We start from the raw sequence: 24555 nt of genomic DNA, 5'->3' as shown, positions 1-24555 counted from the left end.
CAATGGAACCTCTGGGGAGGCATCCTTTCAATATTTGAGATTTATCCAAGGTACCCAAAAGATAGGGAAAATTGGAATTAATCCATGCACAAGTTTTTAAAAGAACATTGTAAATTGAGTACCATTGCAGACCATACCTTGATTTGCAGTGGGGCTGGATGAGTTGACTGTTGGATTTTGAATATTGTAGCTTCCCTTTTTTAAAAAAAAAAGTAACTGGGCGCAAGAGTGATTCCTGAATAATGTGAATCATTACAGCCCTAAATTTTTTTGAGAGAGTTCTAGGTCAGATAGGACATTTCTTGTTGCGCGCTTTTTCTTTCTGTTGAAAAGGTGGTGTGTTGCTTTTGCGGAAAAGTAAGACCACAGGAAGCCCCTACGTAACATTCTCCGCTTGGATCTGATCAACAGGGTGTCGTAGTCAATCTTCAGCACAGTTCTTGAGTGGCGACCAAGAACCCTGGGCCTTTAGAGGTGGTCTAGCAGGAGAGTTTCAGGTATTCTACGAATTCCCGGTGACTGATGTTTTTTTCATTTTGAGAGAAAGAAAACTTATACAAAAAGAAAGGATTGGTCTGTTGATGGCTAGCTGGTTTCCCTAACAGAATCTGGTACATTTGGTACTGGCACTAATTTGCTTTCTTTTCAGTTGGAAGGAGATGCTGGAATCCCATTGCGCCTGCGCGCGCTGCAAATTTTAGTTTGTATATGTCTTTCACAAAATGTTCCTTTGCAGGTCGCGCAGCGTTTACTCAGCGCTTGCGCTAGCGCGGCTTGCTTGCTTTGGTTTCGAAGTTCCATGAACAAACATGACCATGTTATAAAGTGAATATTCAGCTTCTAAATTATGGTTGGGTTGGGGGTGAGGGAATGCACAAAATTAAATTAAAGTGAAGTGAAATTTAGTTTGGTTTGTCAATTGTAACCATAGGTGTTCCTCAAATGTGAGGGATAATGGAGAAAGATGTTTTTGACTTGTATATTGCTGAATCTTCCTGGTTTTGCTAAAATATTCATGGAGTTTCGCTGCGCTGTTTTTCTTTTCTTCCCTACAGGTGCTTTTGCGCGCAGCCTGCGAAACCGCGCTTGCGAAGAAGCTTGGGATGCACGGCTTCGTCAGCCAGTTAACCCTCTCCAGACCAAACCTCCTCCCTGAAATTTCCTTTCTCCCCAGAAGAGTTCATTTTTTCTTTTTTTTAAAAAAAAAACCCTTAAACAGAGAAATTTTGCATAGTAAGTACATTTATATCTTGGCGTATTTGCTGCTGTTGATACTGGTTGCCATTCGGCATCGTTTTAAAGTGTAAAATGTGGCCCTTTTCAGAAATGAGCAGTTCCCCACTTAAAATGCTTAATTGATTCCTCTGTTGGTTAAACTGAGGTTGCTTTACAATGGTGCCTTCAGTAGCAAATGAGTTTGAAATTGGAAAGGTATCTTGTGTGGAACAGGTGTTGGTTTCCAGATTCTGAAGTAGAGCTGTACTGACTAAGCCATTTGTTCTTCATAGCGTTTGTTGCCAATTGAGGGGGCAAATGACCTCTTCTACCAGCCACCACCACCCATGCCTACCTCAAAAGTGTACACAATCAGGCCGTACTTTCCAAAAGATGAGGTAAGTTTACTAACTATATACCTGAGTACAGTTGCTATTGAAGTGCTCTTAATTTTGATATCTAGTTTTGCGTGCTAATGTAAACTAGGACAAACTGTAAACTTCAATCTGGTTACAATACCCTCCCCAACTCCCAATATTGTGAAACCTGGTGCTGTAGTTAGTTACAGCTTAATATCTCTGGTGACTATAGTTGAGCCAGATTCCCCTCATGGAACCATAGAAGTTTGCAGCACAGGATGTTTCTATTCACTCTGGTGTTTGTGCTGGCTCTATGCTAGAAATAATTTTTGGTGAAAAGAATTTTCTCCTAACTTTCTTTGCTCTCTTATACTTTTAAATCTGTAACTCCCTTTGTTACTGTCACTACCAGCAGCTGTTGTTTTATTTCCCTTTTCATAACATCTGAATTCTTCATATTTTCAGAGACTTTGTCCTCTTAATCATCTCTTTCACAGCGAAAATAGTCCCAGGATCTCGAGTCACCCCTCAGCCCCACACTCTTTCTTCGGCATTGGTTGCTGAATTAGGAGTTGGGATACTAGCATTTTTGTTTAGCTTCACCTACTGAGTCCAATTGAACCTTGATTCTATTAAACATTTGAAGCAGTGGAAGTTGCAGAGTTGTGGGGAAGTGGGATTAGTTTTCTATTTCTCCGGCAAAGACCTGCCACAGATACAGTAAGCCATATGGCTTCCTTCTGTGTGGTAAACGTTTCCGGTTCTCATTACAGTGACACACCGGTTGAATCAGATCTGGAACAGTCTTGACCTGCAAACTGGCGGGGGGAGCGGTTTCTGATATGCCGTTGCTTATCAGTATCTGAAACTGCTGTATTTAAGTTTATCAAGGGAATTGACGACTGGGTTGTAGTATGTACCAGTCTGTATCCAAAAGATTCAACACCGTGATTTAAGCCATGCAGACTTGCAGGCTTATCCTTTTGCTCTGTTGGTATCAAAAAATAATCTCTTTCTGAATGTGGATAACCTTGACTCCTATTTTGGTAAGGAGCAAAATCGTATGGTTTGCTTTGGCAGGACTTCAGACTCCCTGTATCTTACCTGAAAAAGAACAAGTGGATCAGTCGCCTACTCTCTTGTCTCAAGTGCTTGATGGTTAATCTGCACAACAGAAATAGTGATAAACTGATGCTTTCAGGTAAAGAAATCTGGGAACCTGGAATGCTATGAGATGAAGGATTTGTCTTCCAGGGTATCGTACAGGCAGAAATCATCACTGATATGAATTTACTTGGTAAGTTTGATATCAGATTGGACAGCTACAGTCATCCTTCCAAGAACTGAAACTCTGGTCTTGGTAGTGACTCTGGTACATATGCAAGTACCCACCTCTGTTGAAATCACTTCTTTGTGCTGATCTCTGGATGTAGGAACTTTGGACATCTGTTTCAGAGTATCGCAAGCACTACTTTGACATTGATTTAAGACTAGACCTGCTGTGATTTAGGTTTCTGCCAGCCAGCAAACTGAAAGGTTTGGACCTGAGCAGGGTTACTTTCAGAATGTATTTCTGGCTGCAATATTCTGGCACTGGCTTTTAAAAGACCTTTAAATAGTCATTTGGTTACATGAGTTTGCTATTACTACTGCTCAAAAGTTAATTCTTGCTGTTTCTTGAATTGGAAGCGGGGAAATAATCTTGGAGGTTTGTTAATTTGCTTAAAAATTCTTCTAGCTATCAATTACTTGAGGCTCCTTTCCATTTGAGATATTTGAAGATTATTCCAGTTCTCCTTACTGGAAGCATAGGAGTATCCTGGGCTCAGACCTAGTGAGAGATGTTGCAGGTCACCGTTCATTTAATCCTGTCAAGTGCCTTACTGGATCTGAGAATGCACAAGTTGCACTGCATACGGGTAAGGTGGTTTCCTTTTGTTTTATTGAAGGGATACCAAAATGACAGATGGAAAAATGGCAAGATCGCCCCTTAGACACGCTAACTTAGATTCGATATATTATAGACAATCCATTTGATGGTTTAGGGAACAATTCTGCCGTTTTCTTTGCTATGCAAAGATGCATCAAAATATCGAACCAAGTCCCATACAGCACAGCTTTGACTAGCTCTGTCTTAACATGATATTCCATGATCCTTGTAGCTCGTGACATTTGATCAGTTTTCCATGTTTCTTAAGGTGTTAATAGGTATATTATCTGCTTCAGTTGGGAGATTATTCTACCTATCCACTATTTTTTGGTGAACAAATTCCAGCTGTGAGACTATAAAATAAGGCTAACTGTTTTTGACCTTTGTAGTATCATCCGAATACCCTTCCACAACTCCCTAGTATATAAGATTGTTGCTGTCACAGGATTCAAATCTGGTTTTTAAAAAAAATTAGCAATTTTTTTGCATCAGTGCAGTTGGTGGCACATGCCCAAGATGTGCCCTAAACATGCCTGATTTTCAGGTGGGCACCAGGAATCAGTTGAAGATTATCCAAACTGTTCAATATTGGTGTCGTCTTGCTATCCTCAATCTCTTAATGAAAGTGAGGTGAAAGGCCCCACACTGGAAGGTTTATTGCCAAAGGAATTAGTGTGAATCAAGATTAAGACCAAGTTTAGCATTCCTTTATATTGGCTTTAATTGGCATCACTGCCAAGTCAACCTGTGACAAAGGTACTAGGGAAATGGGAAAACTCATCACCTGTAGTCAATGCCATTGGAGTTTTAAAATAGCCCTTCTCTGCTTGCTTAGTGGGGATAAGTTTCTTGCATTTTCATCATCCTCAGTGCTGACCAAGTCACCTTGTCAATCACTACTTAACATCTGTTTCTTGGATCTTGCAACCCAATGATGAACTGATCTGTTACCATTCACAGGAAGATGGACTAAATTTGCTTGAGAATCCCTTCCTCAGCCCTCTAACCTGAGGCTGCTTTTGACGTGAGATACTCTTGGACACTACTTCACTTCTGCTATGTTTGGCATTGGATGGATTAGCCTGTGCCAAGACCAGAGATGTAGGTCACTGCTCCTTAACCCTGCCTAGTACCTTACTGGTGTACCGGTTTTATTGCATAGGGGTGAAATGATTTCTTTCGGTTGTGTAGATGGTGATTTTCAGTTTGCAGAGAATCGATCTGGAAAGTTTAACTTTCCAGAGATTTTGTGTTAACCTAGGTTCTCATTTTGTGTTGCTGTATTAGCCCTTTACAAAATTCAGATTGGAGTAGGACCATCTATTTTTTCCCTCCCACCCAGTTCTTGTGGAAAACATTGAATCTGCTAGGATCTGAACAGACATTGGACGTCTTGATACCTTGGCAAACACCACAAATAAATATGGTCTTTATTACATTGCTGCTGTGGAAGTTTGCTGTGCAAATTTGGCTTCCCTGTTTCCTACATGACAGCAGTGACTACAGTACTTCAATCCCTGTAAAGGCCATTCAGATGTCTGGTGTTTGTGAAAGAGGCTATATAAATTCAAGTCTTCCTTTCCAAAGCGACCATTATTTGTGTATGAATCTTGGATGGTAACTATTGGCACCCTAACAAAGCTTGGTCATTTTCTCATCTGGTATATGTGCATGGGCACAAACACTTCAGTTCATTTAGATTGACATGGGAAGACTTTTGAGTCTACCTCTTTCTCCCATAAACTAAGGATGTGAGATGAATTGTGATGCTGTTCCTACAGCTCTGGCTGAGATCAACTAACAGGGACTGAAGCTGGGCACTTACTGATATTTTTGGCTTCATAATCTCATGGATAAACTTAAGTCTTTGGAGGTTCTCAGACAATACTAATGATACCTGCATTTCTGCTGGATATGTGCTGCTACAGTTTTACCTTTTAAAAAATTTCTAAATGGAATAGGAGCATAATTGTCTGCACTGAGGGCTTTTCCCAGATGTTGCTATCACTGGAACTCTGAACCTATGATTGCAAGGAATAACTGCAGCATTATTACCTGTTGCACCAGTTAGAGTTTTGGATCAATGCAAATTCTTCTCGTTACTCAGCAGCCAGCTTTTCATGAGACATCTTTTTATTTCCTCCAGTATCATTCCATGGGATGTGATTTAACCCCCAGATGTGGACAAAGGTGGCATTTTGTAGAATCATTGCTGCTATTTAAGGCTCTCTAAAGCCTGCCCTTAGTGTTTTTGCAAAGTCACTATGAGCCTTCAGTAAGTTCCATTGTCTGCCTTCCCACAACAGGAACGCTGTTATTTGACCGAACAGTTCTTGTACCTGTATACAACGTAATAAATTAAGATTTAGTCTATTCCTGCCCTTCAATGTAATTTTTATTTAAAGTATGCTTAATGTTACCTTGTTGGGTACTCCCATAGCTCACTTAAATGAAATGCATTTCTTGGTGGGTTCTGGGTTTTGGCAACACAAATGCAAAAACGATTTGACTGGTCTCATCAGAATCTCTGAAAGTGACCCTATGGCCCAGTTTGGTTGCTGGTAGGTAGATTAAATAACATAGGCCGTTTCCATGACCCACCAAGGAGAAGACTCTTGGTGCCTGCATAGCTCAGATCAGCAGAAACCCCAGGTGAAATGTATGTTTGTCTGTTTTATCAGGAATAGTTCCACTGTATTACTGTATACCTGATGTGTAAAAGTACCAGGTATTAGCAGGTTTGCTTTTATCCACAGGCTTCCGTGTACAAGATATGCAAGGAGATGTATGATGATGAAATGGATGGTGACTCGATGTCTTATCAACCAGATATCATTGGTGACAGGTGAGTGTATAATGTGTGGATGGAGGGGGCTGCCTGTTTTCTCTTCTCATCGTGATTGTATTGTGGTATCTATTGGGATCTTGTTCCACAAATGCTGGCCTAGTCAGTGACGCCCATCTCCCATGAACCAACTAAAAAAAGTGCATGCCCCCGCCCCCAACAAATAGGACAAATCCAATCCTGGCCATTTACTGCCCCATCAACCTACTGTGATGGGTGATATTGTCAGTCTTGACAGCGACATCCACCATCTTTTGAATACAGAAAAAAAAAAGCCCAGTTGTGAATTATTATTTGTTGAATTAAAGGTAATGGGAGCTGGGTGGAAGTGGCTAGAGAATTCATTTCTAACAGGACTGTTATAGGCAACAGAGTGAAAACTTCATCTGGATAAATTTAGCTGCAAGTTGCAGAGATGCAAAGACTGCACCTCGCGCTCTGCCCAAAGGCAGGTCCTTGGCTCATTATTTGCTGATGCTTCACCCTGAGCCATTTTCTTGGGAAGTTTTTTGTCAGTGCTGGTTTGCCATTGCCTTTTCACTCTTGGGCAGGTTCGAAGCCTACCTCAGCCAGAACAGGAATTGAACCTGCGCTGTTGGCATTATTCTGAAACACTTCTTAACCATCTAGCCAACTGAGCTGACTGGCCCCCACTGCACTCCATACATGACTGAAAATCTGAAGATAAAACCATGCAGTGTAGCGTTCAAGTTTAAAGTTTACTTTCCTCACTGAGTGAGCTGCTTCTGTACTGTGCATCCAGAGAAATGAGGCATGCACTTGTTCATTTGATGCTCGTTGTTCTAACTGGTAAGCTACTTATTGCCAATTACTCCCCTGAAAGCATTGAGTTAATCTTCTAGATTTGGGCTGGAGTCACTGGTAGATGAGACCAGATCAGGGCAGCAGGTTCTCCTCCCTGCAGGACATTAGTGAGCCAGTAAAGTCTTTTTCTGATATTGATCCACAAATTACCAGAATTTTACATTCAGTTTTGTGCTAAGATTTGAATTCACAACTGTGTGACTAATCCAGTTACATAAGTACTAAGCTACTTTACTGTCTACCCTTAAACCAAATCTACAGTGTCACCTGATATTGTAGAGGAAACCACTTAATACAAAAAATTAATATAAAAAGGCTTTGTTTTAATTAGGTAGCTTAAGTGGCAGTACGATTGCCACAATTAGTGTCAGTTTCCTTGGCTGCTCAGAGGATAAAACAGCCAAGATTTCTGCTATGCAGTGTTTTTGCAGAGGGTGCCAAGTGAGAACTGGCTTTGTTTTGCCTGTTATAAGCACCATTGTCAAATAGCCTGATGTGCAGTCTAACCATCTCAGACAAGACTCTAGAGACGGATTGCCTATCCATGTGAACTTGTAATTAAGCAGGATTTTGTCTTACTGAGCGAGAATATCTAAATGTTCCTGTACCTTTTAGATGCTTGTTCTGTGTTTTATGGCTAACGGAAAGTTTCAGTATGAATTGGTGCTTTGTACCTGTATTGGTTTTTAGTGTCAAGTGCTGTTTTTTCTGTTTGCAGTTTGGTGGGAGGTCTTCTGACGCTGAGCCCGGATTATTGCTTCGTGTTAGAGGATGAGGGCAGTATATGTGGTTACGCCCTTGGAACTGTGGATGTGAAACCATTTTGTACAAAATGCAAGGTCTCCTGGATACCCGCTATGCGGGAGAAGTATATTAAACCAGAGGCTAGCAAGGACCTTTCAGAAGAACAGGTATTCTGTCCAGAATAACTGAATTCGCATTTACTGTAAATTCAATGAGTGATTTTAAGAGAATCTTAAAGGACTTCTATTATCTCAATCCTGGTACAGATTCTTATGTTCAAAGAATTCTAAATTGAGCCTGTCTTTTTCTAGATGTCTTTAAACAATATCTCTATCTGGAGACTTACAAGAAGTAACTCACCATTTCTTGGTCACAATCTGAGCCCTATGGGTGAATTTCAGAGGATCCATTGGGTGTCACAGTTGTGGAAGTAGGGGATTGATTTTTTTTTGTTGATAGCCAGAGCACTTGTCAAAAATAATCACAACAAAATAGCTGTTCTTCCACATCTAATACCTGGAGGTATATCTGTCTCATACTGTGGGCCTGTCGCAATGCGACCGAGCCCAGTGTAACAGCACTGATGTACGAATGCACATTGATAATGGTCATAGGTATTTTTAATGGAAATTTCTTTGCATCTTCCTAGCTTTTCTAACACCTGGCTTCTTTCTTCCTGAAGCACCTGGGGGTGTATTTTTCCCTGATTTAAAATGCTTTATATAAGGCTCCAAAATTCTTTAAGGTGGGTAGTTAGCAAGTGTCAATGTTTTATTAAGACTATGCACTTAATAGTCCTTTCAATGGCTCTGCTGGAGATGGTCAATCTGCCTTGACTATAATCTCTTTTTTTTAAAAAATTGCATTTATATAGTGCCTTTCATGACTACTGCACATTTCAAAGTGATTTACAGCCAATTAATACTTTTGAAGTGTAATCACTTCAATGTAGAAAACATGTCAGGCAATTGTATACAGCAAAATCCAACAGCTTCGTGATAACGGTCAGATAATGTTTTTGCGGTGTGGATTGAGGGATATATTTTGGATAGGACCCTGTTTGCTTTGGGTAATCTTGGTGTGCTATTAACAACTCATTGAACCTTTTGCATGAATTGTAAAAGGCTAGTAGGCAGGTACAGCAAGTAATTAGGAAATCTCATAAAATGTTATCGTTTATTGCAAGAGGAATTGAATACAAAAGCAGGGCGGTTATGCTTCAGTTGTACAAGGCATTGGGTGAGACCACATCTGTAGTACTATGTACAGTATTGGTCTCCTTATTTAAGGAAGGATGTGAAGGCATTGGAAGCAGTTCAGAGAAGGTTTTACCACACTAATACCAGAATGGGTAGGTTGTTTTATGAGGAAAGGATTTTCAGAACATTTTCAGACAACGGTCACACTTTAAAAATGCCCAGAAAAGTGCGACTTTGAGGGTGGTAAGCGTTTTCAAATAGAATACCTTTCAAAGAGCTCTCGGAAGTCCTATATGAGGATTTAAGATGAATTTGTGCGGGCTTTCCGAACTCCGTTGTCGGTCTGAAATATCGGCCAGGGTCCAGACCGGTGGTAACCCTGGTTTAATAAACTTTATGAGGAAAGGTTAGACAGGCTAGGCTTGTATGCACTGGAGTTTAGAAGAGTAAGAGGTGACTTGATTGAAACATATAAGACCCTTCACCCCACCCCCACTAGGGCTATCTGTACCTTGTCCTGCTTTCTACCCTTAATTAGCACATTCCTTAGATAATATCACCACCTTCAATACCTCTTTGTTCTTTTGTCTATGACATCTTTTGGTTATCTCCACCTATCACTGGCCCTCTATCCAGCTCTACTTGTCCCACCCCCCCCCTTAAACCAGCTTATATTTCACCTCTCTTTTTTTATTTTTACTTAGTTCTGTTGAAGAGTCATACAGACTCGACGTTAACTGTGTTCCTCTCCGCAGATGCTGCCAGACCTGCTGAGTTTTTCCAGGTATTTTTACTTTTGTTTAAGACCCTGAGGGGACTTGACAGGGTTGATGTGACGAGGATGTTTTCTCTTGTGGGAGAATCTAGAACATGGGCTCACTGTTTAAAAATAAGGAGTTGTCTTAAATGGCAGAGATGAGGAGAAATTTTTTCCCTTAAGGTTCATGAGTTTTTAGAACACTTCCTGAAAAGGCGATGGAAACTGAATCTTTGAGTATATTTCTAAGGCAGAGCTAGACAGATTCTTGATAAGCAAGGGGGTGAAAGGTTATAGGGATAGGCAGGAATGTGGAGTGGAGGTTGCAGTCAGATTAGCTGTGATCTTATTAAATGGCAGAGCAGGCTTGAGGGGCTGAGTGGCCTACTCCTAATTCGTAAGCTCGTATGTATATAGCATGCAGACAGAGTATTTAACAAGTATCTGTCTTTGGTGCTATTGACTGTTGTTCATCTTGTTTTTTAAAATCCCCCTTTTCCCCTCCAGTCCATCTTTAAAAGCCATAAAGATTAATTTATTATTAATTTAAGATTAATAATCTTATTGATTACCCATTAAGTGTTCAAGCATTCCTAGTGCCAGTAAAAGAGCTTGAATTTATTCGGCAACTTTTATGCCTTTAAAATGCAGCCCCCACCCCAAACCCATTTCTCACAGAGAATGAATTACAGCTGGACAGTTACTGTTTAAAGGGCAAACATAACAGCAGGTTCTGGTTCCACTGGTTCAGGGCACAATATTGGCCAGGACAAATAGGAGTGTTCCTACTTCCTCATTGAATTGTGCTGTGGGATCTTTAGCGTTGAACAAGCTGATCCTTTAACTTTTGACGTGTCTAAGTGAACACTGCCCTTTAATGAGTAAGTCTGTAAGTCACTTGTCTTCGGTTCCCATGTAGAAAATGATGCTGAGCTTCCATGAAGAGCAACAAGGTTTGCCGGAAAGCTTCCTTGCCACTTTCCCCTCGCTAATTAAAGTGGATGTGCACTCGAAAGTGACGGATCCTAGTGTTGCTAAGAGTATGATGGGCTGTTTGCTTTCATCGTTAAAAGCTAATGGTAAGTGTAAATATTTTACCTCCTTATCTGAAGAGAAATCATGGTGCTTCCCAATTATTGGAAGCAAGTGTTACACTGGATCAAGTGGAATAAATCAAATGATTACCTGCCAAAATATTAATTTTTTTTTTGTTTTTCCCTCATTCTCAGAAACCATACAAATGAATTGATAACTATCCAGACGTGAAATTCTGGACAATGTCTTTTTTAAAAATATACCCCCCTCACAGCACTGTCTCTAGGGTAAGGGGCTACAGTCATGAAGGAAATCTAGAGAAGTTAGGTTTTGTTTTCTCTTGAGCCTTGGCATGGTTGAGGTGAGCCAATAGAAGCCCTTGGGGCTGTGATGAGAAGTAGTGACATTCTTTCCATTGGTTGGTATGATATGAGATCTTGTGCTCTAGGTTTTGGCAGCCAACTGTGTTTTACGAATGTGTGTCTCTTCCTTGGTCAGAACGAATGCTAGTTAGCTGGGAGATGATCCCTAGCCAGCTTACATTTGAAGTACGTGATGAACAGTGACTCTCGGGGAGCTGAGAATAGAGCATAGTGTTGGGTCAGGCCAACGATCGTGCAGCATTGGTATCTTGGCAGATCTCCCAATAACTTGTAGCTCTTTTCAAAGATCCTGAAGGCCAGTGCCGAGAAAACATTTGCAGCATCCAGGAGTGGTGCAAATATCACCTCGGCGTGGGGGTGGTGGCATGGAATTGCATACTTTTCCCACTGAAGGACTTTCCACTAAGGAGGTGGGTGACCCCTCTATTCAGTGATATCCTGTCCTGCCTGTTTATTGCCCTGTTTCAATGGCAGCCTGTGGATATGGCAAATTGTATCCAAAACTGACGCATTTGTCATGAAACATTAGTACCATGAACAGTGAATCACATCATACGTTGAGTGTAAAAGTTGGTGCGTTGTCTTTTTGTGCAGAATAACTTGCTGTAGTCAGAGAGTGAACTTCAATAAAAGAATGAAGAAATTCATGATAACAGAAGCCTAGATTATGCAGTTTAAGTCAGCTGCTTTTTAAAAAATTCCTTCACAGCATGTGCGTGTCGCTGGCTAGGCCAGCATTTGTTGCCCATCCCTAATTGCCCTTGAGTAGGTGGTGGTGAGCTGCTGCCTTGAACCATGTTATGCATGTTCATTCATCTGGAACACATTCAATGAAGAATAATGCCCTGAGATGTACAGATGTCAGTTTGGTTTTGGTATATTTTTATTTAGCAACCAAGGCATTGCTGCTGTAGCTTTGTTTCCTGTTTTTGGGCCCCATTTCTTCTATTTGATTCCAACTGCTGGAAATAGTGTTTAGATATTTGCTTATCTAACTGATTGACATCTCTATAATTGAAAAGCTGTGTTTTAATAGTGCAGTATTTGCAAAAACATAAATATGAGGACTGGAAACTATGTAGTGTCAAGCACTTAAACATCAGTGGGCCTAACCAATATCTAGGGCCACTTTGAAACACTGCTCTTAATTCTATCTTGCAACACTGAACTTCTTAATCCTAAATTTGTTTGGTTCAAGGCCCATATTTCAGGAATGCTGAAATGTGCTCCTCTAGCAAGCAGCATGCCTAAGGTGCCTTGCAAATTCTGGATTTCACCTGAGATTGAATGTGTGGCGGAGGTATGGGGAAGAGGGAACTTGGTTGTACTGACACTTTCTTCGTACTGGGTAGCAATAGCAAGGAAATGTCACTGACTTACAGCTTCAACATAATAGCAACATTTTTATAGTATCGTGCCTTTTTATAGCACCTTGAATTCAGTTAAACCTCCCAAGGCGCTTTACAGGAGCGATTATCAAACGAAATTTGACACCAAGCCACGAGATACTAGGATAAGTGAGCCAAAGCTTTTTCAAAGAGGTAGGTTAGTCAGTTAAGTTACTGATGGAGTCTCGCATTGACAGCGGATGGTGGCCTGTGATGGATCCGGGTATATTAAGACTGCCCATTCCTCTGCACGTTGTTTGCAGTGGGTGTCGATAAGTCAACTCTACTTATTTCCATCCTTATTTTTTTAGGATCCCGGGGAGCATTCTGTGAAGTAAAACCCAACGATCGACGAGGTCTGGAATTCTACAGAAAGCTGGGCTTCTTGGAGTTAGCTAAAATGGAGGGATTCCCGAAAGAGATGTTGGTTCTGGGAAGGAACTTGTAACGGGCGCCCTGTGCAACGTAGTGTAATTAAAGGATGTGTATAATTAAATGTATCTAAATTTAGCCTTAAGCTGAATAACCTGTGTTTAATAATGTTTTATATTTTATCTTTTTTTATTTGCAATACATAATAAGGTGAACTTGATCTAGATGGCACTTTGTGAGATGGGTGGAGCTCCACTGATGCAGTAACAAAGCATTGTCTTCTCTCTCTTCTGTTTTACCCTTTTCTATCCTTCCAATCTTCCCATCTCACATAAGAAATTCTCTGCTATTAGATGGGAAGGTGGTAACCAGTTTCTCTCATTCCTGATGCTACTCCCAAGCTGATGGTATTTGCTTGCTGTGTAGCCATTTAAACTATCATGTCATAATGTTGCTCTGTTTATAACTGACCATCACACACACATGTTTGGACTTCGTGGCTTGCGGTGACAAAATGAGCCCAGTTCAATTTGATTGGGTGAGGTTTTGGGACTTTAATTGGTGCCTTGGAGTTTGCTTTCTGCAATTTTTATATTCTTTTGTGAAAGCTAATGGTCTTTTGGACTCTAAATTGATACCTCTCTTTAAAAAGGCACCTTATACACAGTGATTCTTATAATCTCACTCGGCGTTTTATAGAATTGTTCCTGGATAAAGGAGCAAACTGTAAACGTAAATCTGAAATAAGTGCAGCAGTGCTAGGAATACACAGCTGGTTAGTCAACATCTGTAAAGGGGAAAGGCAAGCTAATATTTTGGGTACACACCTTCAGAACCTGATTAAGCTGTACATCCAAACCATTTAATGTGGTGGGAGAGCTTCTTGTTTGTATAAAGACTGCCTGAAGTGTAACTTGGAAGTGTTGGGTTTCACCAGCAACAACATAGGTCTGTAATCACTTCTTTAATATAGTAAAATAGCCCAAGGTAATTGCAAGGCCTGTCCTATATGTGACTTTACCTTCCCATCGTGTTAGCATTGATGGCTCTTTAATGAAGTGATAGATGTGGGAGATCCTTGTCTCTTCTTCCTCCCCCACACAGTCCACAGTAAACTTGAATAACCTCCTGGACATCTTTCCTAACTCCTGTGAATAATTGTTTACTCTGCAAAGAAGACCTCATTGCAGAAGTTGATACTTCTCTGGTTTCATGGCCTGGTTTGTTGTATGGACCAGCAATCATTTGCATTGTGACCCATTTTCTTACATTAGATTCCGGTATCTCTCTTTGTCCATGATACATCTCTGGGCTGGGGGTGCACAACAGCCAAACTGATTCTCCCAACCAGCCGATGGGAGCAGTCTGGCCTTCCATTTGGTTGCCAAGACCAGTGTGCTAATGAGGTCACATCATGATCTGCTCCTACACCTGTTCAAGCAACCCTACCTACCCCTGCATTGATTAGAACCATGTCCAGGAATATATTCTTCAACTGTCTGTGACAAAACCATTATCATAGTCTGCTCCATTTTCACTTTCCAGTCCTATGCACTCTTGTTTTATAAAAATACTCTCTACACACTAAATTCTTACTTTGTTAAACTTTTGCTTATATGCTTGAAACATTAAGTCATGGGCATAAATAATGGCATGTTTTAAATATTCAGTTCGTATTGACATCAGGAGAAAACACTGAACACTGCCCTGAGAGAAGCTGAAAAGAGATGAGATCCCCTGACGTGCATCATTCTTGTTTTGCTTTATTCCACAACTCAAAAGTGCTCATATCTGTTAATCGAGGTTAAGATTTCACTCTGAGGTCTCCTGGCTAGCTTTGTGCACACTGGGGTGGAAGGATTGAACAGGAAGATGGGCACAAATACTTAATGACTGAGCCAGCTACTTTATCCTCATTTTATAGTTTGTAATGTTTCCAGTAGCTGGGAGTAAACAAATTTGCTTTTCTATCTGCACGATACTGACACCAGCATTCCTGCAACCACTACCTCTACTACTACCTCTCTCTCCAGTTCTGAAGAAGTGTCATTTTGGACTGAAACATTAACTCTGTTTCTTTCTCCACAGATGCTGCCAGACCTGCTGGGTTTTTCCAGCATTTTCTTGTTTTCATTACTGCAACCAGTGTCTGTTGTCACAACCTGTGTCCGGGATAGCTTTCTTTCCAATTCTCCATTCACTTGTCACACTTGGTTCCTGAATCTTGGATTGAGTGAGAATTAGCTGTAATTCTTGTTAAGTTCCATCCTCTCTTGCCTGAATATTTTTCCAAACACTTATTAGTCTGCACCAACATGCACTGTACAGATCTAGCTTTTCCATTTACTCCTATCTTTCCTGGCTTCATTAAACTGATCAAAACGTTAAGAGTGCGGTCAAAGTTTTCAGATCTCCCACTACCCGCCCTAGCCATCTCTTTGAAAATAACTCATGCTGTATGTGCTATCCTCCCAGCTACCCTCCAGTCAGATATAAAGGCTGTCTCAATTGGGTAATGTGCACAGAATTGGACAGAAATAATGTTGCTATTTGAATGAATACACGAAGAAGATGGAATACAAAGTTATCCAGATACTGCTCCAGTCACACTCATGGATCTAGATGGATAGAAATCTGATTTTACAGACTTAAGGTCTACGGACCAATACTGTTTGAAAATCTGTGTTTTATAAAACCTGATTAATACTTTTTCTTTATGTCCCTTTCTGCCACATTTCTTCCCTGCCCCATCTTGCCTCCCAAATACACAGGAACATATTTCTGTATTCTGTTTCTTGACTGCATACTTAAGAACCGCTGCCGCTTGCCTGCTTCCTTTGAAAACCTACTGGTGTTTTCTGCACAGGTGTTAGAAACCAATCAATAGAAATGGTTGTGGTAGAGTGGGGTTGCTTGAAGATATGAGGGCTGTGCTGAAGTATCACTACTTATAGGAAGTTTGTGGGACTATGGTTCCAGAAACTGAAAGCATGACAAAGTGTGCACAAAACACTGCTGAAAATCTGAAATGGAACTAAGTATCTAGTAGATTGGATAAAGTTGCCTGCCTGCTAGATCATTTTTTCTCTGTCAAACATCAAGCTGCTGTATATTCTGGCGCACGTTTTTTTTGTGCCCCATCGACTAAAATGGGAATGGCACCTTGATGAACATTTCCCTCACTTAATTGCCTTTGAGAAGGTGGGGATGAGTCACCACCTTGAACCATTACATGTAGTTCATGTAATGTAGGTATGCACAAATGCTGTAAGCTCCAGGATTTTGACCCATTGACTGATATATTCCAAGTCATAATAGTGTATGACTGAGGGAAATCTGCAGGTGTTGGTGTTCCCATGTCCTTGACCTAGGCAGTAGATGTTGAGAGTTTGGCTGGTGATTCTTGAGGCAGTTTTCAGTGCCTCCTCCTCCTCTAGGGATAAAAATCATTAAGTATTTTGTCACCAGGTAAAATGAGGAAAGATGATTTTCTTCTTTTACACTCTGGGCACCCAATGGTACAGTTACAGATTCTAGCCTCCCAAAACTAGAGTGTGGCTGGTGCAAATATTAAGCTGTATAACAATGGGATGAAAATACTACAGTTTTACAGAACTACATTGGGGTTCCATGTTGTCTTGTCACAAACTATAAAGCATATTAACTCTGATCATTACTGTAATATTGCAACACCTGACTCTGCAGGTGTCAACACTTCATTTATTTCTGCAACTCTAACATGGGAATTTAACCATGCTTCTCCTTTACCTTCTGCAGCCCCCTCGCCAAAACTTCTGACACTCATCAGTGGAGAGCAAGCCCAGACAAGGAAAGAACTGTGTACATATAAATCTTTTTAAAAGATCATCTTTTGTGTGTCTTTTGTTTTAAAATGTTTGGATGCAGGATAGAAGTAACTAAAGGTATGCTGCTAATCCGTTTTCTGAATCATCTCCTGATAACAGTGAATTCAACAACTGTTGATATGGGAAAATTAAACCAGTCCTGGGGTGAGGGAGGAGAGGCACCCTGAAGGCAAATGCTCAGAGGGATAAACTGTGAACATGAAGACTTGGAACTGAAAGTTCCCATAGTTAATTGCTGCTTTTGGGATATTGTTTGTGTAAAGCTCAATTCCCTCAAAAGTGATTGTGGTTCGACATCACTGGTAGGAGCTCTATCTTCTCTGACCCCAAGGATCTGGTTATTGTTTCCTGTTTGAACTGAATCTTGCTCCTGCAGGTGGCATTGCTGCTATTTTGGATTGGTTCACTTTTAATTTAGTAGCAAAGTATTTATAGTTGGATTAGCTACATTGAAAATCATTCCTGAGCAAAACCTTATATTACCAGAGTAGGCACTACTTTCGCTTTATTCTGGCCAGAACTGTGCTGCGCTACTTTTATAATCACATCTCATCCCTGGGTGCACACTAGAGTGAGTATCATCTGGCTGAAATGGGGGTTATCTGACTGGTTACAGAATATTCTACTTACTGTCTACTTTGGGGGGAGGGTGGTTCCTGATTTTTCTGTGTGCCCTTAATGTGATTCAATATTTTTGAAGCTATGGTACAATTGATGGGGAAGAGCATCCAAACATCTTGAAAGCTATTTTGTAAAGAAAACTTATTTCCTTACCAGGTGAAGTTTATCTGAGACATGACTTGTGTTCCTAGTGAGCATCAGAGAGTGCCATCCTTTGTTGTTGCCAATAATTAAGAAAGCACGTGAATAGTTTCAATTTAACTGCTCCAAACTTAAAAACCATTCTTGTTTCAAAAAGTTTGGTAATGTGAACTAAAGGGACAGAGATCAAAGGCAAGAAAAGAGCAGTGGAGTGGGACTAATTGAGTAGCTCTTTCAAAATGCTGGCACAGACATGTTGGACCAAAATGCTTCCAATCCTGTATGATTCTAAAGGATACAGAACAGCTATAATCTAAGTGAGTGGCTGAATGGCCACCTGTTTTTCAATAATGATCTTGGCATGTTGGTTCTGGTTTGTAGAACAGGAGTTACTGGCTCGGCCACATGTAATGAAGAAGCTGTAGGGTATATGTTGAATCTTGGGATGCACTGATACTTGGAATGTTGCTGAGACTGTCATTTTCTGACTTTGGTAACACACTGTTGTTCCCACTTATCCCTCCAAAGATTTTGTTCCCTGTGAAGGGAGCAAGCTTTCACTTGGTTGAAGTCCCAGTCGAACACTAAAGCCAGGCTGGCACTCTGTATGTGGTACCCAGAGTGGTGTGTTGTCTGAGGGTTATATCTTTCAAATGAGACATTAAACCATGACCCCTCAGCTAGTTGTAAACTATTTTATAGTTATATAAACTATATTACGAAACTATTTCAAAGCAAAGCTGGGGAGGACTCCCAGTATGAAGACCCAACATCTTATCCCCTTAACCACCATAAAATCAAATTAACCATCCATTTATCATGCTGTTTGTGGAACCTTATTGCATGCAAATTGGTCCCTGTGTTTACCTCTCTGACAATAGTGAAAAATATTTAATTGGCTGTGAAGCGTTTTCTGATATTCTGATGTGAAATATATGGATAAATGCAAGTTCTATCTTCTATGTCAGCCAAAGTAGCCTTCTCTTGATTGCTGTTTGTTGAACCAGTACTGAATGGAGTTGGGCTTGGGTTGTGATGCCTGTCATAGTGAAACATCTTGCTGTAGCCCACTGTCGATGAGAAATGGCCCACTTGGCTGAGGTATCACCGAGACCGTCTTCAACTCCTCAAGAACATTGGAGAAGGAGGAGGCCATTCAGCGCCTGGAGTCTATTCCACTATATAGATCATGGCTAACCTGTACATCAACTCCATTTACCTAGTGCTCCAGTCATCATAAATGGAGTGCATTGTAACCAGAGTGCAAGTGTGGGCATTTGATGCAGAAGGGGAAGGTGCTGCTGTTTTTTTCTGGAATAGTTGCAGTGGCTTGTGTAAGCTGGAGGCTAAGTATTTTAAAATGTCTGGTGTTTTGGTGCTTAGTTCAAGTTAGTGTGCAAAAAAAAAACTTAAGTAAATATATTAAGTAATAGTTGTGGCAGAGCAGGCTGTGCATCTGGATTGAGAGCTTGTGGACAATGAGAATGACATGAGTGAACAACATCTCTGATTTGGAGTCAGTGAGCTGGACTGTGAGTTGGAGACCTAGGAAGGGAGAGAGCATTATCTGCACAGTTTGTTTCAGACCGTCTTCACACCTCTTAGAGAGTTGAAGTATCAGAATGAGGTCAGTGTGACCAATGGTACGTATGGTAAAGGGAAATCCTAGATGCGATAATGAGGATTCACAAACTGATCCTGTGGAACAGGATCAATGTATGGTTGAGCATAAATACTCTCAGAACCACAGCCAGACTGTAGACCATGGCATCTTGGAGCAGTAGGCTGTCTAAAGGAAGGAGAAGGTTGCAACACAAGATGGCGGTCTGCACACGTGCACTGGTCTGTTTGTGCATGGAAATTAGTAACGTCTGTTGCGCACAGTCTGCACATGTGCAGTTAAGGCCTACTTGAGTAGGGCTGCATGAGCATGGTGATGTCAGAAGGAGCATGCATATGTGAATTTCAAAATCAGTTCCCAGGGAATGTGTCAGTAGGCACAGGGTGTCGATGGGGAGTGTTGGGCAGTATTTACAGGGACCCTCATCCCCCCCTTCAACCCCATCCTCTCCCCAGTGTGAATTTGAAAATGTGAAGGTGTCAACGTTACAGGTTTTAGCCCAGCAAGTCAACAAGGAAGAAATTTTAATTAACTGCTCAGTGCGAGACTCAGCTGCCCAACTGTGATGATTTGAGCAGTGCTTTGGTCCTGGATGCTGCATACACCGACCCCCTCAATGACATAACTTGAGTAAAACAGTCAAACAATGCATGCACCACGTGGGCAGCAAATGCAGCCATGTCGCAATTGTAGGGGATTGGATAATTAGAGGGGCTGATAGCATCAGATGTTGGCTACCTGATTCCAGGGAGAGGGACAACTCTATCCAGTTTGAAAGGATATTGGGGGAGGATTGAGTCTTTTCTGATCATAGGAGTAGGCTATTCAACCCATCGCACCTGCTCCATAATTCAATATAATCATGGCTGATCATCCACTTAAATGCCTTTTTCTCTCACTATCCCTTTACGCAATTGGTATTTAGAAATGTCAATCTCTACCTTAAACGTACTCAATGACTGAGCTTCCACACCCTCTGGCGTCGAGAATTCCAAAGATTCATGACGGAGTTTTAAAAAAAAAAAGAAATTTCCTCACCTCGATACTTATTTTGAAATTGTGTCCCCTGGTTCTAGGCTCCCCAACCAAGGGGAACATCTTACCTGCCATGTCCATGTTGGGGCCGACAATATAGGAAAGAGTAGATGGGCCCCGTTTGGAGAGTATCAGAAACCCTCAAGGGTTCTAATTGCTGGTTTATCACTTGAGCCAAGTACAAATTCATGTAGGGATAAGCAAATTAAGGAGGCGAAAGGGAAGCTAATAGAGTAATATACATAAATTATGTATTTGGCACTACAAGTAAAGGGAAGGCTAAAAGTTATAATTTAAGCCAGGTGAGAAACAAATGTAAGTAAAGAACAGATATATTAGGGTGAATGAATAGCAAGCTCAAATTCTAACTGGAGAATATGACATAAAAGCCATTACTGAGATATGGCTGGAAGGCAGTCAGGACTGGGAACCAGATTTTATAGTTGATAGGAAAGATGTGGAAAATGGTAGAGGGGAAGAATAACTGATTTAACGATGTGCTCACTTCAATGATAAAGTTAAGCAGGCAGTAGAGACTTTATGGGTAGAATTAATAAGTAGAAAAGATTATAAGACTATTTGGAGTTGTGTATAGCAACCCTCCCACTGCCCCAAGCCTACCCCAGTAGCAGCTAAGTAGTAGAATGTATAAATGTAGAGATTAGGCAACTGTGTAACACAAGCAGAGTGGTTTCAATGGGGGGATTTTAACTTTCATATCGATTGGAATAAGCAGACTAATTCCTGTTAGACAGGTAGTGAATCTGATTAGGATATTTTTCTGAAACAAATTGTCTTAGAACTATTGGGAGGAAAGACCATATTAGATTTAATAATGAATAATGAATCAGATTAGGTTAACACCTGAAAAATGTGTGAAAATTTATCTAAAAGCCACCATTAGTATGATTGAGTTCAACATAGCATTTGAAAGGAAGAAGCATGAAACAGCTACTAAGATTCCAGATTTGGGCAAAGCTGAATTCAATGTGATGGGACAGAGACTGTTCACAGTAAAATGGGGAAAATAGAAGATGACTGAAAGGGAAAGGAATAACATAAAACTGAAAGCAAACCATAGTTTAAAAAATGCAAAACCTGGAGATCCTGGTAACTGGGAGAGATATAAAAAACATGAGAAAGCAATGACAAAAAGTATGATAAACTAGCAAGGGATAATAAATAATCTTTACACTTAGTAAAAAGAGTAGCCAAGAGTAATGTGGTGCCCTTTGAAAACTGATGGGGGATTTGTCAAAATTAGTAAATGGTGAACATGTTGAGTAATTAGTTTCTCGGCATTTACAATAGATGATTTACAATAGCATGCCAGGTGTCATCCCAGGGGGAAAAATTACTGAATCGGATAGGAATACACCAAAATTAATGTTAGCGAAATAACAGTCATGGAAAAAGTATTGGCACTATACAGTGACAAAACCCTGGGACCAGTGGTTTCCACCCCAGATTTTATATTATGGCCCATCCTGTCTGCCCCACCATTCAGTGTGATGGCTGATCTGCCACAATTCCACTTTCCCGGCTACTCCCCATAATCCCTTAATTCCCAAGAGACCAAAAATATATCTTGGCCTTAAGTATATCCAACGATGAAGCATCCATAAACCTCTGGGTAGAAATTCCAAAGATACATAACTCTGAGTGAAGTAATTTCTCTTCATCTCTGCTGCTTATCCTGAGACTGAGGCCTTGTGTTCTAGATTCCTGAGGCAGGAGAAAAAAAATCTGTCTACCCTTCAGCATCTTGTATGTTTCAATGAGTTCACCTCATTTTTCTAAACTCCAGGGTCCAATTACTCAGCCTCTCCTAGGCCAACCCCCTCATCCCAGGAACCAATCTAGTAATCCTTTGCTATACCGCCTCCTTCCTTAAATGTGGAGATCAAAACTGCGTAAACTATTCCAGGTGTGGTCTTGTCAAAACCCTGTACAATTGTAGCAGGACTTCCTTATTCTTGTACTCCAATCCTCTTCCAATAAAGAGCAACATGCAACTTGTCTTCCTAATTGTTTGCAGCACCTGCATACTAATTTATGGGCATACCCAAGTCCCTCTGACTGTTAACAGTTACAAGTTTCATGCTTTTAAAAAAAGTTCTGCTTTTCTATTACTATCAAAGTGAAACTTCCCCACAGCATGTTTCACCTGCCACCTTGTTGCCCATTAACTTAACCGGTCTATCTTGGCAGCCTCTGTACTTCTTACAGCTTACATTCCTACCCAGCTCTGAATTTATCAGCAAACTTTGATACATTACACTCATCAATATAGGTTTGAAATAGATAAGGCCCCAGCACACATCCTTGCTGCACTTCACTCGGCCTGTCAACCTGAACATGCCCATTTAACCCTACTCTCTGCTTGTCCACTAACCAATCCTCTTTCAATGCTAATATACTACCCCCTTCTACTCTGTTGTATTCTAATCTTTTTATCTATTGCTAATATATTCCCTAATGTATTACATTCAGAGAATCCAGGGCTCGGGGACATTGTCTAACAGTTGAAAGGCCCACCTTTAACAGTGAAGTTAGGAAACACCTCTACGTGGAACGAGTGGTACAGCTTGCAATTCTTCCACAAATGGCGACTGATACTATGTTAATTTTGAATTTTTGTTAACCAGAGATCTGAAAGGATATGGAGCAAAGGTGGCTGTATGAAGTTAGCTAACAGATCAACTATGGGTCTTACTGCATGGCAGAAAAGACTCAAGGGGCTAGAAAACTTTCAATCTCAGTCTTGAAAGTTGTAATTTTCACCCAGCCTTTTGGGAGAGTTCCAGGGTTTCCTTTAAAAATTAGAGTGGGGCTTTTACTTCTAAGATTATGGCTGTTTATATTTTTATTCCCCCTCTGAGGAAATCATTCTTTTGAATCTACTCTCTCAACATTCATACTTTAATCTCCTGTCCTGATCGCAATACTGGGATTGAACCTACAGTGTATGGCTTGTGACTTGCTGCAGCAACTGCTCCTCTCCCCTCACACAGAATTTATGAAAACAGGTACTGATATATAGTCTGACTTACCACCCCCAACAGAAAGTTGGTAGCCATGTCGTTATCAATCAGAAGCTTCTCCTGCAGTTTCCAACACTCCTCATACTGAGTGTTAATTAGCAAGTCCCTTTGGTCAAAGGTTTCTGATTCTCACTTGAGTGATTATGTCCGTGAACTCATCAGGAATGTCCCAACACCAGACAGAGAGAAAATCGGATCCTTGTGACTGTGAGGGGCTCGTGTTGCACCCGTTCATTACCCAATGGATAATAAACATCAGCCTCACAATGTTTAAACTCATTCTAAGGAGGGTCAGTCAACTTCAGGGTGATCACAGACTGCTGGAGGAGGGAATTTAACCCTTTAAAAGGGGCACAGTAGTGGAGTGGCTGCATAACTGGATGCAATCCTGACAAGAACTTGAATTAAGCTTAAAACAAATCGAGTGACTGTGAAGCTGGCATAAAACCCAACTAGTTGACTAACGTCCTTTAGGGAAGGAAACCCGATGTCTGTATCTGGTTTGACCAATATGAAGGGGGAATGGTGATTCAGCCTGGTGCAGTCCAGGAGTTGGTGGAGCAGAGCAAACAGATGTGGTGCAAAGATTTAATATTATTTATTGCATTCCATGACATGTCAGTAAACTGATAACATCACAGCCTTGTCCAGCCATCTGGAGAACTGTACAGAATCACATCGACATAAGCCTGGAGTGGAATTACCCTGTCATTCACTTGATTAGTCTGACTTTATTAAACATACAAACACATAGGTACACTGAGTTGCAAATAAATATGGATTAAGTCGTCAAATCTTGCTAAAAGAAGACTTTTTTCTGTGTTCGTCCACAGATCTGGAAAGAATTAAAATTGTGGAAGAGTCCATGCGTGAGAAACACAATTCACTCCCTTTGCCCTTTATTTTCTCTGCCTGACACAATGATTCCAATTGTCATAGGGTCACTCAGGTGATGGGTAGCCTCCCCCCAAGTCTGGATAGCAGTTGTCAGCAGGTTATTCTACTGTGGAGGGTATCACAGCTGAGCCTGATGCTGCCTTTGATTAATGTCCACACACACTTTCCATCAGAGGGTCACTGCAGAGTATCAGAAGGATCCTATATGATTTCTAATGTTCTTAAGAGCTAACTTAGTGTCTGACTGTTAGCTGGCCTGGCTAAAATCAACCAACTCC

The 24555-nt window shown here is 40.9% G+C and overlaps 1 protein-coding gene across 6 annotated transcripts in view; it reads left to right on the top strand.

Moving 5' to 3' along the window:
• Nucleotides 1-16917, top strand: part of oga (O-GlcNAcase) — a 49174-nt gene extending 32257 nt beyond the window's left edge. For 2 of the 6 annotated variants that reach the window (XR_013579768.1, XR_013579766.1), the window contains 7 exons: nt 412-497; nt 1509-1613; nt 2655-2871; nt 6261-6349; nt 7893-8085; nt 10794-10953; nt 12992-13197. Coding sequence is in view for 3 of the 6 variants with exons in the window: in XM_078565020.1 (XP_078421146.1) it covers nt 412-497; nt 1509-1613; nt 6261-6349; nt 7893-8085; nt 10794-10953; nt 12992-13128 (770 nt within the window). In the remaining 3 variants the exon portion in view is untranslated. Of the gene's footprint in view, nt 1-411; nt 498-1508; nt 1614-2654; nt 2872-6242; nt 6350-7892; nt 8086-10793; nt 10954-12991 lie in introns of those variants that run through there. The other 4 variants (XM_078565021.1, XM_078565019.1, XM_078565020.1 and 1 more) reach the window with 3 other exon arrangements.
• Nucleotides 16918-24555: the final 7638 nt, after the last annotated feature.

The sequence above is a fragment of the Cetorhinus maximus genome, chromosome 20 (assembly GCF_964194155.1).
Source record: "Cetorhinus maximus chromosome 20, sCetMax3.hap1.1, whole genome shotgun sequence".
NCBI classification, from domain to species: Eukaryota; Metazoa; Chordata; class Chondrichthyes; order Lamniformes; family Cetorhinidae; genus Cetorhinus; species Cetorhinus maximus.
Note: the sequence above shows the minus strand (reverse complement) of the source record. Positions and strands in the feature narration are given on the sequence as shown.